Source organism: Camelus ferus, chromosome 17 (assembly GCF_009834535.1).
Source record: "Camelus ferus isolate YT-003-E chromosome 17, BCGSAC_Cfer_1.0, whole genome shotgun sequence".
NCBI classification, from domain to species: Eukaryota; Metazoa; Chordata; class Mammalia; order Artiodactyla; family Camelidae; genus Camelus; species Camelus ferus.
This window is the reverse complement of record NC_045712.1, coordinates 389,823-411,106: the sequence shown is the minus strand read 5'-3', so window position 1 is coordinate 411,106 and position 21,284 is coordinate 389,823. Positions and strand designations below refer to the sequence as shown.

At 47.1% G+C, this 21,284-nt stretch overlaps 2 protein-coding genes across 7 annotated transcripts in view; both read right to left on the bottom strand.

The window, feature by feature from the left end:
• Positions 1 to 622: 622 nt before the first annotated feature.
• On the bottom strand, positions 623 to 12,306 carry LOC106729230 (transport and Golgi organization protein 1 homolog). 2 transcript variants are annotated; one of them, XM_032458030.1, is made up of 9 exons: positions 11,723 to 12,306; positions 11,100 to 11,293; positions 9,626 to 9,724; positions 8,873 to 8,933; positions 8,727 to 8,762; positions 8,548 to 8,655; positions 8,337 to 8,430; positions 7,080 to 7,150; positions 623 to 4,371 (listed from the first exon to the last, which is right to left on the bottom strand). In XM_032458030.1, exons 1-6 carry the CDS (start codon positions 11,903 to 11,905, stop codon positions 8,602 to 8,604), a joined length of 627 nt encoding a protein of 208 aa, XP_032313921.1. In that variant the 5' UTR covers positions 11,906 to 12,306; the 3' UTR covers positions 623 to 4,371; positions 7,080 to 7,150; positions 8,337 to 8,430; positions 8,548 to 8,601. The 2 variants fall into 2 exon arrangements, with proteins under 2 accessions (XP_032313921.1, XP_032313922.1); XM_032458031.1 differs by lacking the exon at positions 623 to 4,371 and adding an exon at positions 6,152 to 6,718.
• Positions 12,307 to 13,034: 728 nt separating this feature from the next.
• LOC106729231 (collagen alpha-1(XII) chain-like) overlaps positions 13,035 to 21,284 on the bottom strand; it is a 40,751-nt gene continuing 32,501 nt past the window's right edge. For 2 of the 5 annotated variants that reach the window (XR_004311988.1, XR_004311989.1), the window contains exons 3-8: positions 16,398 to 16,419; positions 15,772 to 15,858; positions 15,249 to 15,322; positions 15,052 to 15,158; positions 13,553 to 13,629; positions 13,035 to 13,354 (exon numbers count right to left, since the gene is read on the bottom strand). The gene's annotated coding sequence lies outside the window, so the exon portion shown is untranslated. Of the gene's footprint in view, positions 13,355 to 13,552; positions 13,630 to 15,051; positions 15,159 to 15,248; positions 15,323 to 15,771; positions 15,859 to 16,397; positions 16,420 to 18,503; positions 18,551 to 19,350; positions 20,036 to 21,284 lie in introns of those variants that run through there. The other 3 variants (XR_004311991.1, XR_004311990.1, XR_004311992.1) reach the window with 3 other exon arrangements.

The following is a 21,284-nucleotide window of genomic DNA, read 5'->3' as shown; positions in this document are numbered from 1 at the left end:
CCAACAGTGTACAAGGGTTCCCTTTTTTCCACATGCTCTCCAGCATTTGCCATTTGAGTATTTATGTTTTAATTAAAGAATTTTATTGCAGCAGTGACATGTAAGATAATGAAAAACTGGCATCCTGGCGGCTGAGGGGTGAGCCTGTGTGTGTGTCTCTGTGCATGTGTCTGTTCCTGTATGTGTGTACCTGTCCCTGTGTGTGCACGTATGCCCTCCATGTGCCTGTGGGAGTGGGGAGAGGGGCTGGAGCCTGAGTGTGTGACTGAGTGACATCTCAGGGCACGTGGGTCCAGAGGGTTATGTGAGGCTGTGATGCTGGGCTGAGGCTGTGACCTGACCAAGGCTACACAGCCCGTCTTGGGGCTAAGGGCCTCACCCTTGCCTCCAGGCCTGTCACCACTCAGCTGGGGAATCCCCTGCCATGACACAGGGCTTGGAGTCCTGACCCTGAGAGCCCCACAACTTCCCTCAGGAGTAGTGGTCTCTGGGGCAGGAAGAGGGGCTGGGCTTGGCATGGGGACGGGGAGCAGGGAATGCCAGGGGGTGGGCATGGCTCTGGAGTTTGGGGGTGGACCAGCAAGCAGTGAGGTGAGGGGAGTAAGAAGGGCCTCCTCACCAGGACTGAGTTTGTCACTCCGGCCAAGGGAGCCACTCTTCTGCACAAGGGCCAATTTAGAAAAACCTGGAAAACCAAGTTTCAGGCTCCATGGTAGCTAAGTCCCATTCCAGATGGAAATAGCAGGATGTGACCCCATAAAAAATGGTAAGCACACGTGGGCCACCACCCTGCCCATAAAGGAACTCCCCCGAGAGCCAGAGCTCACCACACACCCACCCCGGGGCCTGGGAGGCCTGGAGAGATGGCCCTGCTGGGGTCCCAATTCCCAGGAAGATGGGGAGAAGGGCCGCTGGTCATACAGTCGAGGCCCAAGGAGGGGAAGAGACCTGCCCAGGTCACCCAGCACAGGAGGGCAGTCGGGTGGGACCCAGGCCTTCGGGCTTGTCACAGGCCCCCTTCTTAGGACAGGGGCACAGGCCTGCCTGGGAAAGAAGCATCGGGAAAGTGAATAACCCTGCAGACAGGGCCAAGTTGGCTGGCTGGCCGAGCCTCAGTTTCCCTTCTGTGGAACGGGGGACGGGACGGCGCCTGCTCACAGGGTCTCTGTGAAGCTAGAGATGGTGCTGCTGTGGTGCTGAGGAGAGCCCTCCTGGTCCTCCTTACCTTGGAAGTGGCTGGAGGGCCCTTCCTGAGGGCCGATGGTGCCTGTCTAGCTGGGCGGGCTGCTGGTCCCTGGGGCCCTGACAGTGGCATTTGCAGGGCTTGGTGAAGGATGGGCCAACTCCCCTTCTCAGAGTCACCCTGGCCCTTAGTCCCCCACCATGCTCCCTGGGCTGGCTCCCTCTTCCCTTCCTGCCTCCTCGTCTCTGCTTCACCCCATACGGTGTCACCCTCTGTCACCTCCTGTCCCTCTCTACGACTTGACCCCCATCTCTCTCTCACTCATGCACTGTCTCTCTCCCTGCGTGTGCCTTTCTCTGTCTCTCCCCGAGGCCCTCAGGTCCTGGGCTCTGGTCTAGCCCTGTCCAGGGCCACAGGGCCCAGCTCTCCTAGCCCTCCCACCCTCACGGCCAAGTAGTGCCCCGGCCCTGCTCACAGTGGAGGAGCCTCTCACAGAGCTGCTCCTGCTGGTACTTACTGCTGCACCGCTGTTCCCCCCGCTTCCCAGGCAGTGCAGTCTCACCTTGACTTGTTGGTGTCCCAGCCTGGACGCCAGAGCTGCTGCAGGGCTGGCTGCTGCCCCCAACTGGAAGGAGTGAGGGCCCGAGGGCTCCAGGGGCAGCTGGGGCAGAGTGGAGTGGACTGGGAGGCCTGAAGGGAGCCCTTTTTATACCCAACACCATCTCCTTGGCAGTGGTGCTGCCCCAACCACTGACCCCGCCTCGCCCATCTCATAGTAAGGAAACTGTGGGAGGATGAAGGGCGCTCACAGGACTTACTAAGAACACTGCTGCCCTCAGCTGCCCTCAGAGTCTGCTTGGAACTGGGGCTGCTGGGGCAGCTGACAATGCAGGGCAGGGGCACAGGCCTGGTTAGTGCGGGGCCCTCTCACTGGATGCCTGTGGCCACTCCTGCACCTCATCCGTTCTTGACCATGAGACATGGCCACTTCATTCTGGTCATCTAGCTCGTGACCAGACGCCCCTGTGACTGACAGGCCCCACATGCCAGTGAATGTTTAGACTGAAGAAACACAACCATCACTGGATCTAGACATAGGCTGTGCCCACCGCCCCAGGAGGAGCTCCTGGGCCCCCTGTGGTCACTGCTGCCCTACAGGGGTGACCTTGCATCTGCCCTGTCGTCCTCCTTCCTGCTGGCTTGTGAATTGTGTGCCCGTGAATCACACTGTGTGCCCTCAAGAGGGTGTGACCACTGGTCCTCCAGGAAGCAGACAGTGACAGAGAGAGAACTGTGACAGATTCATTAGGGGTGACAACAGGAGAGACAACAGCAGAGGGGGCAGGAAGGAGCAGGGAAACATTCAGGCCATAATGCACCTCCGACATCATCTCTAAATGTATCATTGCCACAGCTCAGGGTCCTCTTAAAATTTCAATCTGACTGTGCTGTAAGGCCAAAAGAGTTTTATTTATTTTAATAGGATCTTATTTTTTTTTTTTGTATTTTGTCTTCTCTAATGTATGTATGGTCTCTGACAGACATTGTAGTCTGTGTGTGCATCTCTGTGTCTATATATAATGAAAATAATTGTTTTCACATCTCAGACGCAGATCTCAAAACTTGCACATTCTCACTATTATATTTCCTTCTTTAACTAGTAGGACCTGAGATTTAATAGAAGAAAGGGACCCTTCACCTTATCTTTAAAGCAGAGAATGGTAAGCTCTGGGCCATGAGTTCTTGTATCTTCAGTTTAATTTAATGTACTTCCCAGGGTAACTTTTGATGATTCTGTGTGCAGACACTTTGTTTTAAACTATGAGAATGCTGAATGAGAAATATGTCCCAGTCATTTTGCAAAATAATGTGTGTGCTTGACCCGACCCTCCTCACAATGATGTCAGGATCCAGTGTTACCCTGGCTCACAGACAGCACAGCTGAGACCCTGTGGGGGCCCCACTGAGTCTTGGTGTCGGGGGCTGAACTGCAGGAATCCAAAGAATCAGAAATTGGATCTTGTGACATAAACGTGGAGATGCCAAGCTGACAGTCAGCGTGGTGACTAGAGGGAGTGGAGGTATGGGAACAGGGGTCTTGCAGGCGATCCCCTGACCACCCCTGACTTCCCCCAAAGAACCTGCCTCATGCCGAAGGGCAAGGCCTCTGCTCAGCTGATCTAAATCCTGCCTGCATGTTTCAAATCACTGAGGCAAAAGAAAATTTAAGCCACATAAAATATCCACAACAAACCAAGCTACATTTCAGTTTCACTGATATCCAGAGCTTTCTTTCACCCAGACCCAGAACTTTCAGAAACCCAAGAGAACAATCATCTTTGTATGAGGCTGTGAACTGAGGGCTTTCTGGAGGCAGCGGGTTCTGATGGGGATATGTGCACGGCTGCACTGAGTCCCCTGCACACACACGTGGCTCTGAGTGCACCTCACGCTGCCTTGACATGGCCCACCTGCACTGCCCGCCCTGCCGGGAGTGACCTTCCAGCTCCACCTGAGTGAATCCAACAAACACTCACTGGGCGCCTCAGTATCTTCCTTCCCCTCCACACCCTCCTGTTCACGCCAGTGTGGCTCACGTGTAACTCTTTTGCACTCTGAGGCCCTGCACTGGCACGTCTGTTATGGTGATGACAAGCTGGCTGCTGTGAATGTCTCTCTCCCTCGCTCTCTCCCCCAGCACTCGAGGGGACACTGTAAACCCCTGAAGTTAGGGGAGTGCTTCACCCCTCACAGAACACGTCACGTGGTCCATGCATGAGGAACACCTGCCAAACTGGGACGTCTGACTTTCTGTCAAAGGTCTCTTTCATTCTATACAGGAGACACCTGGTTCCCAGGTCAGGGTGGGGAAGTGACACGGTCCATCAAATGTGCATGCTAAGAAACTAGACGAACGTCACAATGTCCCCAGCCAGGCTTCCCTGGGTACTGCAAAGCCCTGGAGCGACCTCTCCCCTTCTGCAAAGACTCAACATGGGAACAGAAGCACAAGCTCTCATCTTACCAAGTGGAGACATCGGTGGCTGTGGCTGAGGTCCCAGAGGTCACGGGGGTGGCCTGGGTGGAGGTGGCCAATAGCCCCGGAAGGGTGACATTGGGCGGCTCATGGGGCTGGCCACGTGAGCTGGTCCTGGGAAAGGACGGGGCCCTCTGGCATCCAGAGTGACCTGCGCAACAGAAGGGAGAGGCGTGTTGGATGACACGACCAGAGGACCAACACCGACAAAAGCTGAAACTCAACGCAGCAGCGGTAAGCCCCAGGCACCCTCCCCGGCACCAGATGCCCAGGCGGCAGCATGGTGGCATGCACTCCATCCCACCCTGGGGCCTTCCTGTGGCCCGGGCTGCACAGGAGGCCTTGGGGACAAAACACTGTCTCCACACGTCACCGCCGGTGTCTGTAAATGGAGGCAGGCAAGTTTCCTGCCCTAGAGGATGAACAGAGGTCCCGGCTGACTGAGAAAGCAGCGCCTTCCCGACAGGCAGCCTCTCTGGGCAGGAGCCCTCCCCGCCGCCTTCCCTGGCTCCATGGGAGCTGGCTCTGCGTGGACCAGGGACACGGGGAAAGAAAGGATGCGAAGAGCTCATCCTCCACAGGTAGAGTCAGAGCTGCGCCCGGGTCATCGCTCTGCCTGCAGGCCCCTGCCCGGCCCTCGCTGCTCCCTCCTGACAAAGGACTCTTCTCCTCCCTGGAGGGGCTGCCCCTGGGCGCAAAGAGCTCCGGGGATCTGGGCATCCTGGAGGCTTGCGGGAGGGCTGGCTGAGTGCTTCTGAGGCGACAAGGCTGCCCTCAGAAGGTAGTCAGGCTCCACTACAGTCATCCCCATCCTCAGGTAAACCTGGATTTTAAGTTCATTAACAAAACGCACACTATGTCTGTCCTATGGAAAAGTAAAGTGGGAAGCCTCAATTCCATAACTAACACAAAAGGGAGATTAGCTCACGTGCAAAACCCCGCAGTGCTGTGATGAGATAGAGGGGCAGCTCTGACAGCTTCCAGGGCAGGACCGGCCCAGCTCAGGATGGGGAACACAATGAAAGGCCCATGGTGGGAATCAGCCCTGCAGGGAAACAGGCCTCTTCACTGCAGGCTCCTTCACAGCCAGCAGGTGTTTCCTACTACAAATACAGCATCTCTGAGCGCCAGGCTCCAGCCACCCCACGTGCGGCTGGAAGGCACATGGAAGACACAACCTACCGAGACAAGTCAGTGACGGGTTGTGACATTTACTAAACCCCAGAAGACCCAAAGTTGCACAAAGCACATGGCATAATGCCGGAGGGAGGGTTCTGCTCCATTTTTAGTTATGAGGATTTGAATGGACATTCTAAACAGGAGAATCATCTGACCTGAACCAGGAGACAAGCAAAAGAATGACGACAGTACTCTGCCTCAGTGGCCCCAGAGCAACCCCAAGTGAGGGAGGTCAGGAAGGAGTCACTCATGCCAGGAGAAGTCAGTGTGGAGTGAGGGGTCCCCCTCCTCATGTTATTTTGAGAAACACACAAAGCCTAAGGTCCTCAGCCCCTAAGCACTCCCTGCCTGACGGCTTCTGCAGGCACCACCCAAGGAGACAGGCTGAGGGGAGAAGCCCACGGTTCCTGGACAAGAGTTTGATTTCAGACAGGAGTGACACGGTAGACGTGTCACAGGACACACAATCTGGAGACAAGGCCAGGAAAGGCCTCTGGGGGAAAAAAAGGTCAAAATTCCCAGAAAGACTTCCAACAGAGGATGACCACGGTGTTTACCTGGGCCTCTGCGGCCGCCACAGGTGGGCAGGCGCTACCGTTCCTCACCAGAGCTGCACCAGGTCCAGAACCTGATAGAAACCACAGAGAGGATGGAGGATGACCCTTCGCTGCATAGGCTTTGCTCAAGCAAAACAAACCTTCCAGGCCCTCCTTCAGCACGTTACACTCTTTCCCACACCAGACGATGGGGAGGCAGGGCTCCGGGCCCTTGAGGAAGAGACCACAGGCCCCCGGTACGGGTGTCTCCGTAACGAATCATCGACTGTGGGATGTCAGGGTTCAGACCGGCTGGACACAACACTGGGCCAGGCCTCATCACTCCCAGAGCCTAGAACGTGCTCTCTGCTGCAGGCACAAGTGCAGGTCTGACATTTCTGCCTTCTCTCAGAGGGCTCTTTTTCTCTCTACAAGAGACCTGCTTCCCAGGTCAGGGTGGGGAAGTGACACGGTCCATCAAACGTGCGTGATAAGAAACTAGACGAACGTCACAATGTCCCCAGCCAGCTTTCCCTGGACACTGTAAAGCCCCGGAGTCACATCTCCCCTTCTTCTGCCAAGACTCAACAAGGGAACAGGAGCACAAGCTCTCATCTTACTAAGTGGACACATTGGTGGCTGTGGCCGAGGCCCCAGAGCCCATGGGTATGGTCCGGGTGGAGGTGGCCAATAGCCCCGGAAGGGTGACACTGGGCAGCTCATGGGGCTGGCCACACGAGCTGGTCCTGCAAAAGGACGGGGCCTTCCGGCATCCACAGTGACCTGCACAACAGAAGGGAGAGGTGTGTGGATGACAGACCAGAGGACCAACACCGACAAAAGCTGAAACCCAACGCAGCAGCGGTCAGCCCCGGGCACCCTCCCCTGCACCGGGTGCCCAGGCGGCAGCACGGCGCCACGCACTCCACCCGCCCCGGGGCCTGCCTGCAGCCCGGGCTGCGCAGGCGGCCTTGGGGACAAAACACTGTCACCACACATCACTGTAATCACACTGTATACACATCTCAGAACACACAATCCATAGGCAAGTCCAGGAAAGGATTGTTTGAAAGGAAAATGGTATTTCCAGAGATAATTTCAACACAAAATGACCACTGGAACACAACTGGAAAAAATTATTTACCTGGGTCTCCTAGGCCTCCTGAGCCGGGAAGGCAGTGCCATTCCTCACGGGGGCGCCACCAGGCCCTGAAGCTGTAAAGGGAGAGCAGTGCTGATGGCTGATTCTCTCTGACAGAGGCCATGCGGGGGAAGCACGACCCGTCCGTGCCCTCCCCCAGGATCTCTCACTCCCGCCTGCACCCCAGGCTCTGCACAGAGGCCGCGGGTCTCCCTCATGTCTCAGGTGGCCCCGAGGACGAGGGGAGACTGGACCCCTAACCCTTGACGAGGATGCCTCAGAGCCCTGCTTCAGGTGTTTTCATAGTGAATCACCCTGGATGGGAGCTCAGGGCTCAGATCCCTGGCAACCGGCACTGACACAGGGGACTCACAGCGCACTTCAGGGCAAAGCAGTCTGTACACAGGTTACACGTTAAAGTAAGAAGAGTCTTCCATAGGAAGGATATGAACAAATCCTGACCGTGGGCTCTACCTCTTCCTCCTCAGCCTGTTGGTAAACTGTTAAAAGCCTTCTGCCTGACAGGACATGTCTTATACAAGTGACCAGATGTCACGTAAACATTTATGAAAGAAGTGGCCTTAGAATGACTCATGTTGTAATAATCGGCAAAAGAATGGTGAGTTATACAGAGAAGCTGGTGGGAGACTTTAGAGTTACACGTATAACTGAAGAGGGAGACTACGTAGTCATGTCACTTACTAACTAGCTACTCTAGGCCACTGCGCAAGCTTTTTTATAAGAACTAAGGGACCTGCAAAATTAGTGAAGAAATGCCTGCTGCCTTAAAGCAGATCTTGAATAGAATGTTTATCCACCGAGGCAAATGAAGAAAAATGTTTTTCTCTTTATGACATACCGCCTTCATTCTAAAACGTCGTGCATGTTATTTTTCTGAAATGAGAAAAGAATTCAGCCTTCAACACTGTGTCCAGGCGGGAAGAGGGGGCTAACACTCATGTCTTCTAGCGCACAGAAACCAGCCACGCCAGCCACACCAGCCATGCCAGCCAACCAAGAGCCTCGGGGGCGGCCCGCAGTCCCTGGAGGGGCGTGAGCTCCACCTCTCACAGGGGACAGAGCCCTGCTGGCTGGTGGTGCGTGAGGAAAACAGCATCTTGTCACCCAGTGGAGAACCTGTTCCCCACAGTGAGTGTGTGGTGTCCAGGAAACCCGACAACAACCCACGGGGACAAGTAGCCCACTGGGCAGCTTCTGCTGCAGAAATGGGGCTGCCGCACTTCACAGTGCGCTCCTTACCTCTCGGGGGGGGTGCAGCCTGTACGGTCCTCCTGGGGTGGGCTCCTGCCTCATGTACTCCTCTGCCTGCCTCTCTCTGCAGACTGCATCCAGTCTTAAAGATAAAGAATGGCTTCAGTACGAATCTCACCACCAACTCCTCTACCAGACACAAAACAACCAGTCCTTAAAAATCTCAAAACACCCGTAAAATTGTGTCAAAATTCTGTACCTCTGTTTCAGGTGGGCATCTTCCCTTCTCAACTCAGCATTTTCCCTTCTCAACTCAGTTTTCCCTTCTCAACTCAGAGTTTTCCCTCTCCAGCTCCTGAGGCCTGAGCTGTGGGAGAAAAACACATTCACGTTCAGTTGTGGCTGACTGTGCACAAAGGGAAGGAAACAAATTCTTACCGAGCTGTCTTGGGCCTTTTTCTCGGCAAGAGCGACCTGAAAAAGTCAACACATCAAGAAACCCCATGGCGAGGGGTTCTCAGGGCCACGGTAACTGTCTGCATCAGGTGCTGAGGACTCGGTGTGTCAGGAGGAAGGCAGGTTACCTGGTGTCTCCAAGTGATCTCTGCTTCCCGCATTTGCCTGTGACATTCTTCAAATCTTCTCCTATGAGTTATGAATTGTTTCATCAGAGAAATCACAATGCAGGGTATGATGCTAAATAGCCTGCCCCAGTCCACGTTAGCTGCACTGCACACTCACACACATCCTCTAAGCGCACAAGGCATGCTGCACACGGCTGTAGCTGCACAGCGGGTGCAAAGCTGTCGCTGCAGCCACTCCTCCTGTCACTGTTACTGAACGCCTGCCGGGTTCTGTGCAGACACAATTCCCTCTCTCGTTCTCAGCGTTTCCCTCACGTGTCCTGTGCTGAGTATCTTTCATCACAAAGCTTGGTTCTTCCTTTCCTTATATCCTTACCCTACTTCCTACAAGTGGGTCTCCCCAGTGGCACGGGCATGTTTCTTAGTGTGACTGACGCTACACCCAACTGCTGTCCTCAGGTTGAGAACAGTTTCTAGCACCTTCAGAAACAGCTCTGTGAGCCATCCTTCCACACAGTCTGGCCAGCACTGGGGGCCAGGAAATTCTTAGCAACTTAATATTTTGTGAAGTTAAACCTTTAACTTAACATGTGTAAAACTTAACACTTTTTCTCCTGTGTGAAGCATGTATCAAATATCTTCTGAACATTTGTTTTGGTCTGTGTATGATGTTGTGTCTAAACATTTTAGAAAAGTTTTCAAAAAATCCAGCAGTGGTTTTCAGAGCCGCAGGTGTGGAGGAGCTGAACTCGCTTGTACTGTCGTGTCTCCTCTTCAGCCAGTTTCACCTTCTCCTCTGCTGCCAACAGCTGCTGCTTTCCCACCAGCTCACATCCATTCATGTCCACCTTCCTGAGAGGGGAAAGAAATTCTGTGAAATTCTGCCAGTTTCCCTCCCAGAAACTGGAAGGGAAGAATTCAATGTTCCTTTTGCCCTTCCCCATAAATGCTCAGACTGACAGATACAGAGGAAAGAATTAAAGGCCCCCACTAGTAGATATGAAAACATTACACTCGGGCCTCTGGCAAGTGTTTTGTATCTGGGCTTCCCTTCAGCGTCCCCACCCCTACTCATTTGTGCATAAACAAACATGAAAATCCCACGTGAGGGGTGCTCTGTGCCTCCCACCACAGGCACAGGTTCCTGTGACTGGGACAGCATGAGCTCACTATGTTTCAACGTGGGAATTGGGGTCCGACCAAGTCATCACAACCAAACACATTAGGGTGAAGCAAGCGTTCATAACTTGTTTGATTTCTCCCATAGAAAGCCCTGATTTCAGTCAAAGCCTGGAGCAAAACCTGATCTTTTAGGAAATATAAGGAAATGTTTGTTTTTGAAAGCGAGTTAATGGGTGTGATGTCCATGACCTCCCCCTGAGAATGACAGGAAATCCTGGACAAATTATGAATTCCATGATTGAATGTACCAAATAGCTAACAAGCCAGGAAGGGACATAAGGCCAAGATGGAGAAGAAGGAAGCCCAGGACTGGGCCCACATTCCCCAGGGGTCACCCGGTAACTGCAGAGGAAACCACTGAGGTGCAGAGAAGCCCGGCAGCCGGTGCCCCCCCATGCACAGGCACCGCAGTCAGGCAGCTGGAGCTCACGGCCCATCAGCAAAGGCGATCCCTAGAGTGACCCACAGGCCTTAGCTGGGATCCACGAGAGCTACGTGCCAGGAACAAAGGTGGACAGGAGACACACGGGCCTCAGGAGGGCTGGCTGCACTGATGGATCTCAGCTGCTAACTGGGTTAACAGGATGCAGCCCTGCTTGCGCCCTGATCACCTGTCAGCTGTAACGCCCACCTTCTCTGCAGCAAGTGAACCTCACACGAGGCCTCAAATTTTCTCTATTTTCTACCCAATGTCTAGGGTTTAATAAAAATGATAGACACAAGGCAGGTCATGACACTTCGATGTGGTTGAAACCTAAGGACAATAAAAATGGACCTAGGGGGATCCAGATAATGAAGTGACTAAATCTGGTCCAGGAATCCACTAAAATCTCAAACTAAATACAAACAAGACTCTGGTAACCAGTTAGAATGAACAGAAGCAGCAGATAACAGAAATCAAGGTTGAAAAAAATGCAAATTTGTACTGATTGAATGTGGTAAAGAAAATATGGTGGTAAATATTCTGAAACATATTACAATATCCACATAATTCCACACACTCATTCACACATTATTTGTCATAATTAACATGGGAACGTCTTACTCTTCAGTGTCCATATTTCTCTGACCACCGATTTCATCAAAGAAGCATACTTTCTTCACCTGCCTTTGGAAATTGGCTTCCTCTCCTTTCAGAGATCCTGATGCAGCATGGTGGCCTTGCATTTTCTTTTTATGCTCCATAAACATAAAACAACTGGCTTTGTGTATGCACATGTTCACTCGAGCTTGGCTGTGCTGGGGAGTGGAGAAAGGAGAGAATCCTGAAGTCAGGAATCCACTTTTTGCCTTCCCAGTGCAAACTCATTTCTATTACAGGCATGTTTCATTTTATTGCCCTCCCCAGTAATGCATATTTTTAAACAAATTGAAGATTTGTAACAAACCTGAGTCCAGCAATTCTATCAGTGACAATTTTTCTGGCAACATTTGCTCATTTCTTATCTCTGTGTCACATTTTGGTAGTTCCTGAAATATTTCATATTTATCATTTTAATTAAAACAGGCATGACATTCCTTTAAGACACAGCCTAATCCAGCGGAAGTCCCTAATTCTCAGCAATTCTACAAGCCCTGAGAGAGATGAAATGGCTACAAAAGAAAAGTGTGAAGCCAGCAGGGGTTGGCCCATGAAGTTTAAGGCAAGATTCCATTTCCACTGCATACCTGTGCAAGGTAAGGCGGGAAGAGCGGACCCAGAGCTGCTGCAAGTCCTCCAGGAGATGAAGCTAAAGCTAAGACAGCTAATGAAGGTGGCGCCACTAAACAACAGGTTTTCAGTGCAGAGACCTGCAAGGGGAGGCCACCCAGCACCGTCACAGCTGGAGAGGAGAAGTCAGCGCCTGGCATCAAGGCTTCAATGGACAGGCTGGTTTTCCTGTGAGGGGCTACCACAGCCAATGCTCATTTAACATTCTGAAAATCCTCTGTCCTGTGAGAATCATGGGAAATCTACTCTGTGCTCTATAGATGAAACAAAGCCTGGATGACAGCACATATATTTACAACATGAGTATTTTAGTCCACCGTTGAGACCTACTGCTCAGGGAAAAAAACAAAATATACCAAAAAAAACATATCTTTCAAAATATTACTGCTCATGGACAATGCACCAGTCACCCAGGAACTCTGATGGAGATGCATGAGATGAATGCTGTTTCCATGCTTAACACGACATCCATTCTGCAGCCCATGGATCAGGAGTAATTATGACTTTTAAGTCTAATTTTAAGAAATACACTTTGGGAGGCTTTAGCTGCCACAGATAGTGATACCACTGATGGGTCTGGGCAAGTAAATGGAAAACTTTCTGAAAAGGACTCATCATTTTAGTTGCCATTAAGAAAATTCATGATTCATGGGAAGTGAAAATATCAACATGAACCAGGGTCTGGAAGGAACATATTCCAATTCTGATGCATGACTTTGAGGTGATCAAGACTTCAGTGCAGGAAGGAACTGCAGATGTGTTGAAAACAGCAAGATAACTAGAGTTAGAAGTGGAGCCTGAGGACATGACTGACTGGCTGCAACCTCATGATAAAATGTGCACGAACGAGGAGCTGCTTCTTATGGACGAGCAAAGAAATTGGTTTCTTGAGATGGAATCTACTGGTGAAGGTGCTGTGAAGAAGGTTGAAATAACAAAGGACTCAGAAAAGTGCGTGAACTTGGCTGATAAACTACTGCAGGGTTTGAGAGGACTGACTCCAATTTGGAAAGAAGTTCTCCTGTGTGTAAAATGTATCAAACAGCATTGCCTGCTACGAAGCTTTAGCTTTGTCTCCTGGAGGACTTGTTCCTGAAAGGGAGAGTTACCCTGTGGCAAACTTCATTGTGGTCTTATGTTAAGAAGTTGCAAAAGCCACACCAATCTTCAGCAACCGCCACAATGATCGGTCAGCAGCCACCAACATCAATTCCAGACCTACCACCAATAAAAAGATAACACCTTACTGAAGGCTCTGATGGTGGATAGTAGTTTTTAGTAAGAAAGTATATTTTCATAAAGTTATGAACATTGGGGTTTTTAGACATAGTGGTATTGCTCACTTAATAGGCTACAGTGTAGTGTAAACATAACTGTTACATGCACTGGATAGCCAAAAAAAATCATTTCACTCTCTTTACTATGATATTTAGTTTATTCTAGGGGTCTAGAACTGAAGCCACAACATCTCCCAGGAAGCCTGCATATGAAGTTTTCTTCCCAACAAGCAACATACCTTCCAGGTTGCATTCCTCAGTCATCATGGCGCTCTGCATCAGACCCTCAGATCTGGTCTTCAAAATGCTTGGCTGCAAGACAGATGTGAGAAAAGACGTTCAGGAAGTACTGATGCCCAGCAACGTGAATGTACGTAACACAAGAGGATCGTACACTTGGAAACGGCTAAGACGGGTCATCTGCTTTATGTGCGTTACAGCACAGACACCGACACAGGTGATGCTCAGCTCTCTGAGGTAAGCATCTCTGGGGTGAGGAATGTTTCTTACCCTCTTCTTGCTGCTGAGCTGGACGTCCTCCTGCAGACGCACTTCTTCAGGTTTCACTGTGGCTTCATGGACACAAGCTTTATTAAGAGCAATTTCAACCTAAAACAACATTCCCACTGATGGCTAAATTCCCAAGAAAAATAATCTGAACAGATATCAACATTTAATCTTCTAAGACATGAAACTGTTGTTCCTTATGAAAGCTAATTTGTACAGTGGAAATCCTGCTGCTAATGGAGGTATTTCCCTCTGAAATTCCTGAAGTGTTCATTGAAACAGCGTCTTTCAAGGTCTCTGGAGATGTTCCTTTTTCCAATATCTTCACACAGGACAAAAACAAAGCATGTACTAAGATTTCAATGAAAACTCAGTGTAACTTTCTTTTTTCAAAAACAAATTATTTTGTTAAGTGCAAAACAAACCATAGAAAATAAGTATATTATTAAGTGCAAAACAAACCATAGAAAATAAATATATTAGCTCTGGTACATGTCCCAAGACTTTGGTGAACAGTCTCTCTAGAACGCAGTGAAATGATTCTGAACATACACATTTTAAAAAGAAAAGAAAGCAAGTGTCATACGTCCCCATCCCCTTCCACATGCTTGAGCTCATCTGGGACTTTGCATGAATTTTGGTTTGGGGTCAAAGATAGTGTCTGCTTCATGTGAGAGTTTACAGCAGACAGGGCCTCTTCCTTCAAGTTCTAGAACTAGGCATCCTAGCAGCTCGTTCTGACCCTGTGTGTCTTGTATTTCCTTCTTCAGCTGGTCCTCTTCCATTGCCAGCCTGTCAATCTCTTCCAGCAAGTCTTGGTTTGTTCTGATGGGAAGTTGCTTCTCTTCAACCCATTTGGAGTCCTGTCCCTTCTCAGCCAGTACCCTCAGCCACCCCTAATATTCCTGTGATGGCAGCTGATCCAGGCTGGGCCCAGGACAAATGTCAAGCCCATGAAGAAATGCAGAACAAAGAGAGACCTTCAGGCACAGATATTTCCTAGCCTCCACAAACTTCTTCCTAACTGGACAATGTAAGACATGGCTGGACCACAAGGGGAAAGCAAGGGTGGGAAACTGCTCATGACAAAGAGGTCACAAATGAGTGTCCCTAGTGGAATATAAATAAAGTTTTCCCAAATTCACACGGAAAATTCTGTTTAACATAAACAGGGCAAGGGGCTGTGCACCTTGGCTAGATAACTTCCTTCACCTCTCAGGTGTTTCCTGGCATTTTCTATGTATCTTGCATAGATAGTGTGAGTGGCGAGAAAACTCCCTAGGTTGTGGAAATAAGACCTATTTCCTAGTCTCTGAAGTTAAAAAGTCACAGAGGTTTTTCAGTCCATGAAATTCTGGGTCATTGTTCACAGGGAGGTTCTGCTCCCAGGCTCCCACACTCTGCTGCAGCCAAAAGCAGGAGGAGCTGCAGCACTCAGCTCTCCCAGGGCACAAAAATCCTCTGAAGCCCAGTTACAGTCAACGTAGCAGCAAAGCGCTTACCGAGCGCAGACACTTGGCATTCTGGTCACTCACTGCCTGCAGCTTAGCTCGGGCACTTTGAATGAAGCCATTCAGTCACTAACCCTCTCCAAGGTTTGCATGTACTCCTTCAACAAAACATATTGAATCAGTAACAATTACTCATTATTTTTATTTCTGTTTTCAGAATGTAATCCAGGAAAAGAAGAGGCTCATACCTTAAACTTCAGTGCTTCCTCAGCATCTTCTTTTGCCTAATGGTCTCCTCTAAGCATTTCTTTGCATCATTGGTCTATGCAAATATGTAATAAAACAAACAGAATTACAAATACTAATTATACTGCTAGCCGAACCTATCTTGTGTGTGACCCCTTCCACTAATACAGAAAGTGGTGCTTTACATATATGACACTTGCTTTGTTTATTTCTTTACTGAAGTATAGTCAGTTACAATGTGTCAGTTTCTGGCATACAGCATGTTTCAGTCACACATGTATATACCTCTATTTATCTTCACATTCTTTTTCATTATAGGTTACTGCAAGATATCAAGTAGAATTCCCTGTGCTCTACAGAAGAAACTTGTTTTTTAATCTAGGACACTTGCTGTGAATCTAGGCCCCTTATAGAACATATGGAACAGGACAGTAGGATGAAAGAAAAGAGAGCCAAATAACTGAGCTATCAGAGGGAGAAGGAACTGAAGGTGAAATCACAAAAAAATCAAAAGGACAATAATACCTTCTGCTCCCAAGTGGATATATTTTCCTCAATTTCTGTTTTCTTTCTCAAAAGTCTTGATCTTCTCAGTTATCTGCTTTAAAGTAACTAAAAGGAGATAAAGAAATTTCTCATATTGGTAGGAAAACCCAGTAGAATTGAATTATCCCAATTAGCAGCAGAGACATATCTGGCTGGCACTATGAGTTTAATTAACTTTTTAGCTTTACTGTGGTTTCCCCTTGGCTGTGACTCACATGCCTGGCTGCATCTACATCCTTCCCTCAGCCTGAAGAGTCCTGACAGGCTCAAGCTATGTTTCAGTATCTTTCCTTTACACCAAGGACCAGATCAGGTCAGGTACTCACTCCAAACGTTAGACTCTTCTCTTCACCTGCTTCCTAAAGATTTCTATGCAAAATTAAACTCATCCTAGTCTCCCTACTCCTGAGACCCTCTTGGTCTCTTATCTCAATAGGTGCCAACTTCCTCTGCAGGGTCATTTAGACACCATCACAGGAGTAAAAATTTCAAGAGTTAAGTCTGACATTAGAAGTCATTGTGTTTACTTTTAATTGAATTAAAATCCACAGTGAATCCTGATATTGAGAAAATATTACAAAGAAAAGTAGACCCTAATGTCTTACCTTGATACATTAGAGGCTTTACCTAGGAGAGGAAGAAACATTAAATTTGATGTCAAAATATATAATTAGTAAATACATAGTTTCTAATAAACTATCAAAACAGTAATCCATTGAAATTACAATTATCATTTTGGTTCAGCATAACGATTTATATGATTAAAAATCAGCATTTCCTACTTAAGGCAGTATGTTTCACTCATCATTTCTGATAGAGAGCACAATGGTAAATATGTTATTCTAGAACAAAAGATCTGCTAAAATTCTATTTAACACCAATCTAATTTTCATAATGAATATTTATGTTTGATAACACTGAACTCTTTTATTTTCATATGTTGTTGTAAATACACCAACGCATCATTTATCTGATTTTTTTCTTCTTCTTTTGTCAAACCAAACATCCACACTGAAGTCCAGAACCAGGACTGTTGTATAACCTTCGAGAGAGAGAGGAGAGACTACAAGAAAAATAAAGGCAAAGTCTTTACACTAAGATACACCCCTTCATTCTTTTCTGAAATCGTATACAGAGTTGACTGTTGAATCGAAAGCTTTTCTGAAATCGTATACAGAGTTGACTGTTGAATCGATAAGCAATTGTAACATACAAGATCGTAAGATTTGTCAAAACCACTAAAAACAAGCGGACGTCAAATGAGACATCAGATGAGAGTGAAAGTGAGCAATGGCTGTAATAAAAGCACAAGCAGCCGCAGGACAGTGACCATTGTCAAGAAGCGGAAGTCATCATCTGAGGAATTACGGCTCAGTAAGATCCAGGCAGGACTTCACTGTAATATCATGTAAAGACACATTTTCCTGACCCTTAAAACATATTTCTTCATTCAAAACTTTTCAGAGATTGCGGCCAGCCCTTAACCTTGCCAAGCAATTGGAGTATCATCACAGTGTCGAAAATTGGTGGCAATAATGTGGTTATGGAAGAATGCATCCACAGAGGGCAAACAAAATCACGATGTTCCCTTAACGTCACACATCACTCAGGGAACACTGAGCCTCCCTGTCCCTTGTCACCCAAACACACAGGCAGGGGCAGGTGGGGAGAGATGGGCTCACCAAATACTTAATATTTCTGTTTCATTACTGAAGAAAAGGGTTTAAAAATTGTCATTTTCTCATTGAGAATACATTATTGTCTTGCTCATTGAGTTTATACTCTAAAGATAGCATTTTGCAACAGATTTCCATTTAAAACTAATTTCTGTTCAAGTTATTAAAGGAAACAAAGAAGAGGGTTGGACTCCTGGATTCTAGCCCAGGCAGGCAAATAAAATGTCCAGTGTCTATAAAAATTCCTGTTACGTGTGATTAAAAGAACACTGTCAGGTATTTTAGTAATACTCAGAGCGAGGACGGTCCTACAGACCAACACGAGAAAACCAAAAACTCCCCAGGAGGCAGTAAAAACAATAACCTTCCACAGAATTCCAAAAATATCAGGCCCAGGATGGAAAAGGACAGACAGATTGTGGATGGCCTGAAATAATATTGGAGATAATGAGGAACCACAAAGACATTCGCAGTCTATCACAGAGAATCGTCTTGAGAAACCCTCAACCACACCCTCAAGTAGCTCCTCAGAGAGGACAGAAGGGACACTTGAGTTCAAAAGGAGCAGGAGGATGCTCTTGGGAGCTTGGGTATGTTTGCTGCCTTCATTTGGTGATAGTTTCATTGCTGTGTAGGCATGTCAAGTATCAACAAACTGTATTCATTGGTGCTGATACTACATGTAAATACACCACACCAAAGCTGTAGAAAAAAGCCTGATCTACAAAATGTTAGAGATTTGGCTTTACTGACACACATTGCAAATTTTTAAAAATAGTTAACAGAACTTAACTTATGAATGCAGAAGCAAACTTGAAATTGAAAATCAGCAAACACAAACCTACAGGGCGTGGGAAGCCTACATCTTCTATTGTATGTTCATGAAGCACCTGGATAAATCCTTATGAAATATCTCCAAAAATACACCCGAAGTGTATAGAAAAATATCAATGAAAATATGTTAAAATACAGAGAGATATACAGAGATCTATTTGTATGTTTATAGATTGGACATGAGTGAGAAAGCAGACTTACTCTCATAATAATGCCAAAATTACTATTCCAGCAAAAATTGATGATTTACTTTAGCCCAACTTTCTAAAAACCATGAATGTTTTCTTTCAATGTTCACTTTGATTCTGAACCAGAGCACGTAATGTCAGACTTCTGAAATAAATAAGGATTTGTATAATTGATAATCTTGTATAATGTGATTAAAACTATAAGAATGAAGTTGCATAAAAACAGAATTCAAAATAATCAGTACAAATAATTCACATGCATATTTCACAGTACTGCACCTACGTCCATTAACAGCCACCATGAAAATTAATTTGTATTTCTGGAATATATGGTCACCAAAACAAAAGGCAAACACATAGTTTTGTAAAAACTTGATTTCTAGTATTGTAGGAGGGGATAAATGCACAATGTAATTTGTATGAATCTAGACACCAAGCTTCCGTTTTGTGCAAATAAAACCTCTCTAGAAAGCAGCCTCTGAAGTCGGTAACACTGTCATTTCCAGCTCTCACAGTTGAGGTCAGTAAAATGTGTGCTGGTGGGAAACATGCCCTGTCTTTGAGTAGCCGCTGTCTGAGAGAGCAGTGGGTCTCAGCACAAAGGACAGACACACAGATCAAAGGCACAAAAAGACAAACACCATCTAGTCACTAACTGGTAAAACCCCCTCCGTGGTGGGCATGCTTGTCACACACATCACTGAGCGCTGACATCTGTAGCTGCCTCCTACCCAGACTCTATCCACCAGGGCCAGTGGACTCAGGTTCTGACAGTCAGCTGGCCATGAGCAACGGTGGAGGAGGACAAGTTAGTTTATCCAAATGCTCAAAGCTGTGGTGGGAAAGAGGGCTTAACTAACCTGTGAGAGTTCAGCCTCATTCCCTGTGAGGGAAAAAATCCCAACAAAGATGACCTAGAAACACCCTCCTTAGCGGGCTCAGAAGACACAGAACAGACTTTTCTTTGGTTGGAGTGTTCATGTGGCATGATTCTGCCTCAGTGCAGAGTGTTCCTGACACTCGATTTTTCCAGGTCTGTGAGAATCTGGTGCACGCCCATCAGAACAAACCCACTTAAATCCATGGGGAGTTCTCAGTCTTTCTCTTTTGGGATGTGGAGGTGCTTTTTCCTGAAAGAGTGAATATTTCACAGTACGTACCTGAATTTTCTTTATATTTGGACAATTCTAAGGACATGTAGGACCTTGGACAATTCTAAGGACATGTAGGACCCTTTCTGCTTTGGGGAAATCAACACTCTGCACATTGACACTTCACTAAAGAAAGGATGACAACTTGTCCACCTCCTGGTCATGTCACTCCTAGGCATTTCCCCATTATAAACATCCCAGCAAGCTGCAGCCACTCATTTTCACATCGTCTGGGCTCTCAGGGCTCCCGTCTGCCTAGTTGGACAAAGAGTCCCTGGGGGCAGCCTCCAAGATGAGAAGGAAAGGGATGACTCAGAAGTTGCTAGAAGTCTAACAGAAATAAAAACAAAAATAAACAAATGGGACCTAACTAAAGGAAACCATAAGCAAAACAAAAAGACAATCTACAAAATGGGATAAAATATTTGCAAAAGATGAGACTGACAAGGTCTTAATTCCAAGACTATATAAACAGCTCATACAACTTAATAAAAAAAAAAAACAAACCCAATCCAAAAATGGGCAGAAGACCTAAACAAGCAATTCTCCAGTGAAGACACACAAATGGCCAATAGACACATGAAAAAATGCTCAATATCACTAATTATCAGAGAAATGCAAATCAAAACTACAATGAGGTATCACCTCACAACAGTCAGAATGCCCATCACTCAAAAGTCCACAAACGAGAAATGCTGGAGAGGCTGTGGAGAAAAAGGAACCCTCCTACACTGCTGGTGGGAATGCAGTTTGGTGCAGCCACTGCGGAAAACAGTATGTAGATTCCTCAAAAGACTGAAAACAGACTTACCATATGACCCAGCAATCCCACTCCTGGGCATATGTCCAGAGGGAACCTTAATTCAAAAACATATATGCACCCCAATGTTCACAGCAGCACTATTTACAATAGCCAAGACATGGAAACAACCTAAATGTTCATCAACAGATGATGGGATAAAGAAGCTGTGGTATATTCATGTAATGGAATACTACTCAGCCACAAAAAATAATAAAATGATGCCATTTGCAGCAACATGGATGGGCCTGGAGATTGTCATTCTAAGTGAAGTAGTCAGAAAGTAAAAGAAAAATACCATACCACTTATATGTGGAATATAAAAAAGAAACACAAATGAACTTATTTACAAAACAAAAACAGACTCACAGACATAGAAAACAAACTTATGGTTACCAAAGGGGGAAAAGGGGTGGGAAAGGAAAAATTGGGAGTTTGAAATTTGCAGATACTAATCTATATAAAGAATATGAACAACTAGTTTATCCTGTACAACACAGGGAACTATATTCAATATCTTGTAGTAATTTGATTAAAAAAAAGAATATTAAAATGAATATATGTATGTTCATATATGACTGAAGCATTCTGTTGTGCACAGAATGTTGTAAACTGTTGACACAACATTGTAAACTGACTATACTTCAATTAAAATATTTTTAAAGTTACAGGGCTATTGAATATTTTTGTTACATTAAAATTTCTGGAAATAATACAGCTCAAAGAAAAAAAAAAAGTTGCTAGAAATTAACAAACCAGAAAGCACAGAGCACAGATGACACTTCACTGTTTAACAGACCAGCACCAACCCAGTGCTGAGGCCCCACTGCTGAGTCACCACCAG

What these genes read in the sequence shown, in the direction of transcription:
- LOC106729230 (XM_032458030.1), bottom strand. Translation starts at nt 11,905, where the DNA reads ATGCCAGGCGCTGACTTCTCCTCTCCAGCTGTGACGGTGCTGGGTGGC. An exon ending in TCCCGCCTTACCTTGCACAG is followed by an intron (nt 11,294 to 11,722) that starts GTATGCAGTGGA and finishes TCCACTCCCCAG; the next exon opens with CACAGCCAAGCTCGAGTGAA. An exon ending in AGATCACTTGGAGACACCAG is followed by an intron (nt 8,763 to 8,872) that starts GTAACCTGCCTT and finishes TGACTTTTTCAG; the next exon opens with GTCGCTCTTGCCGAGAAAAA.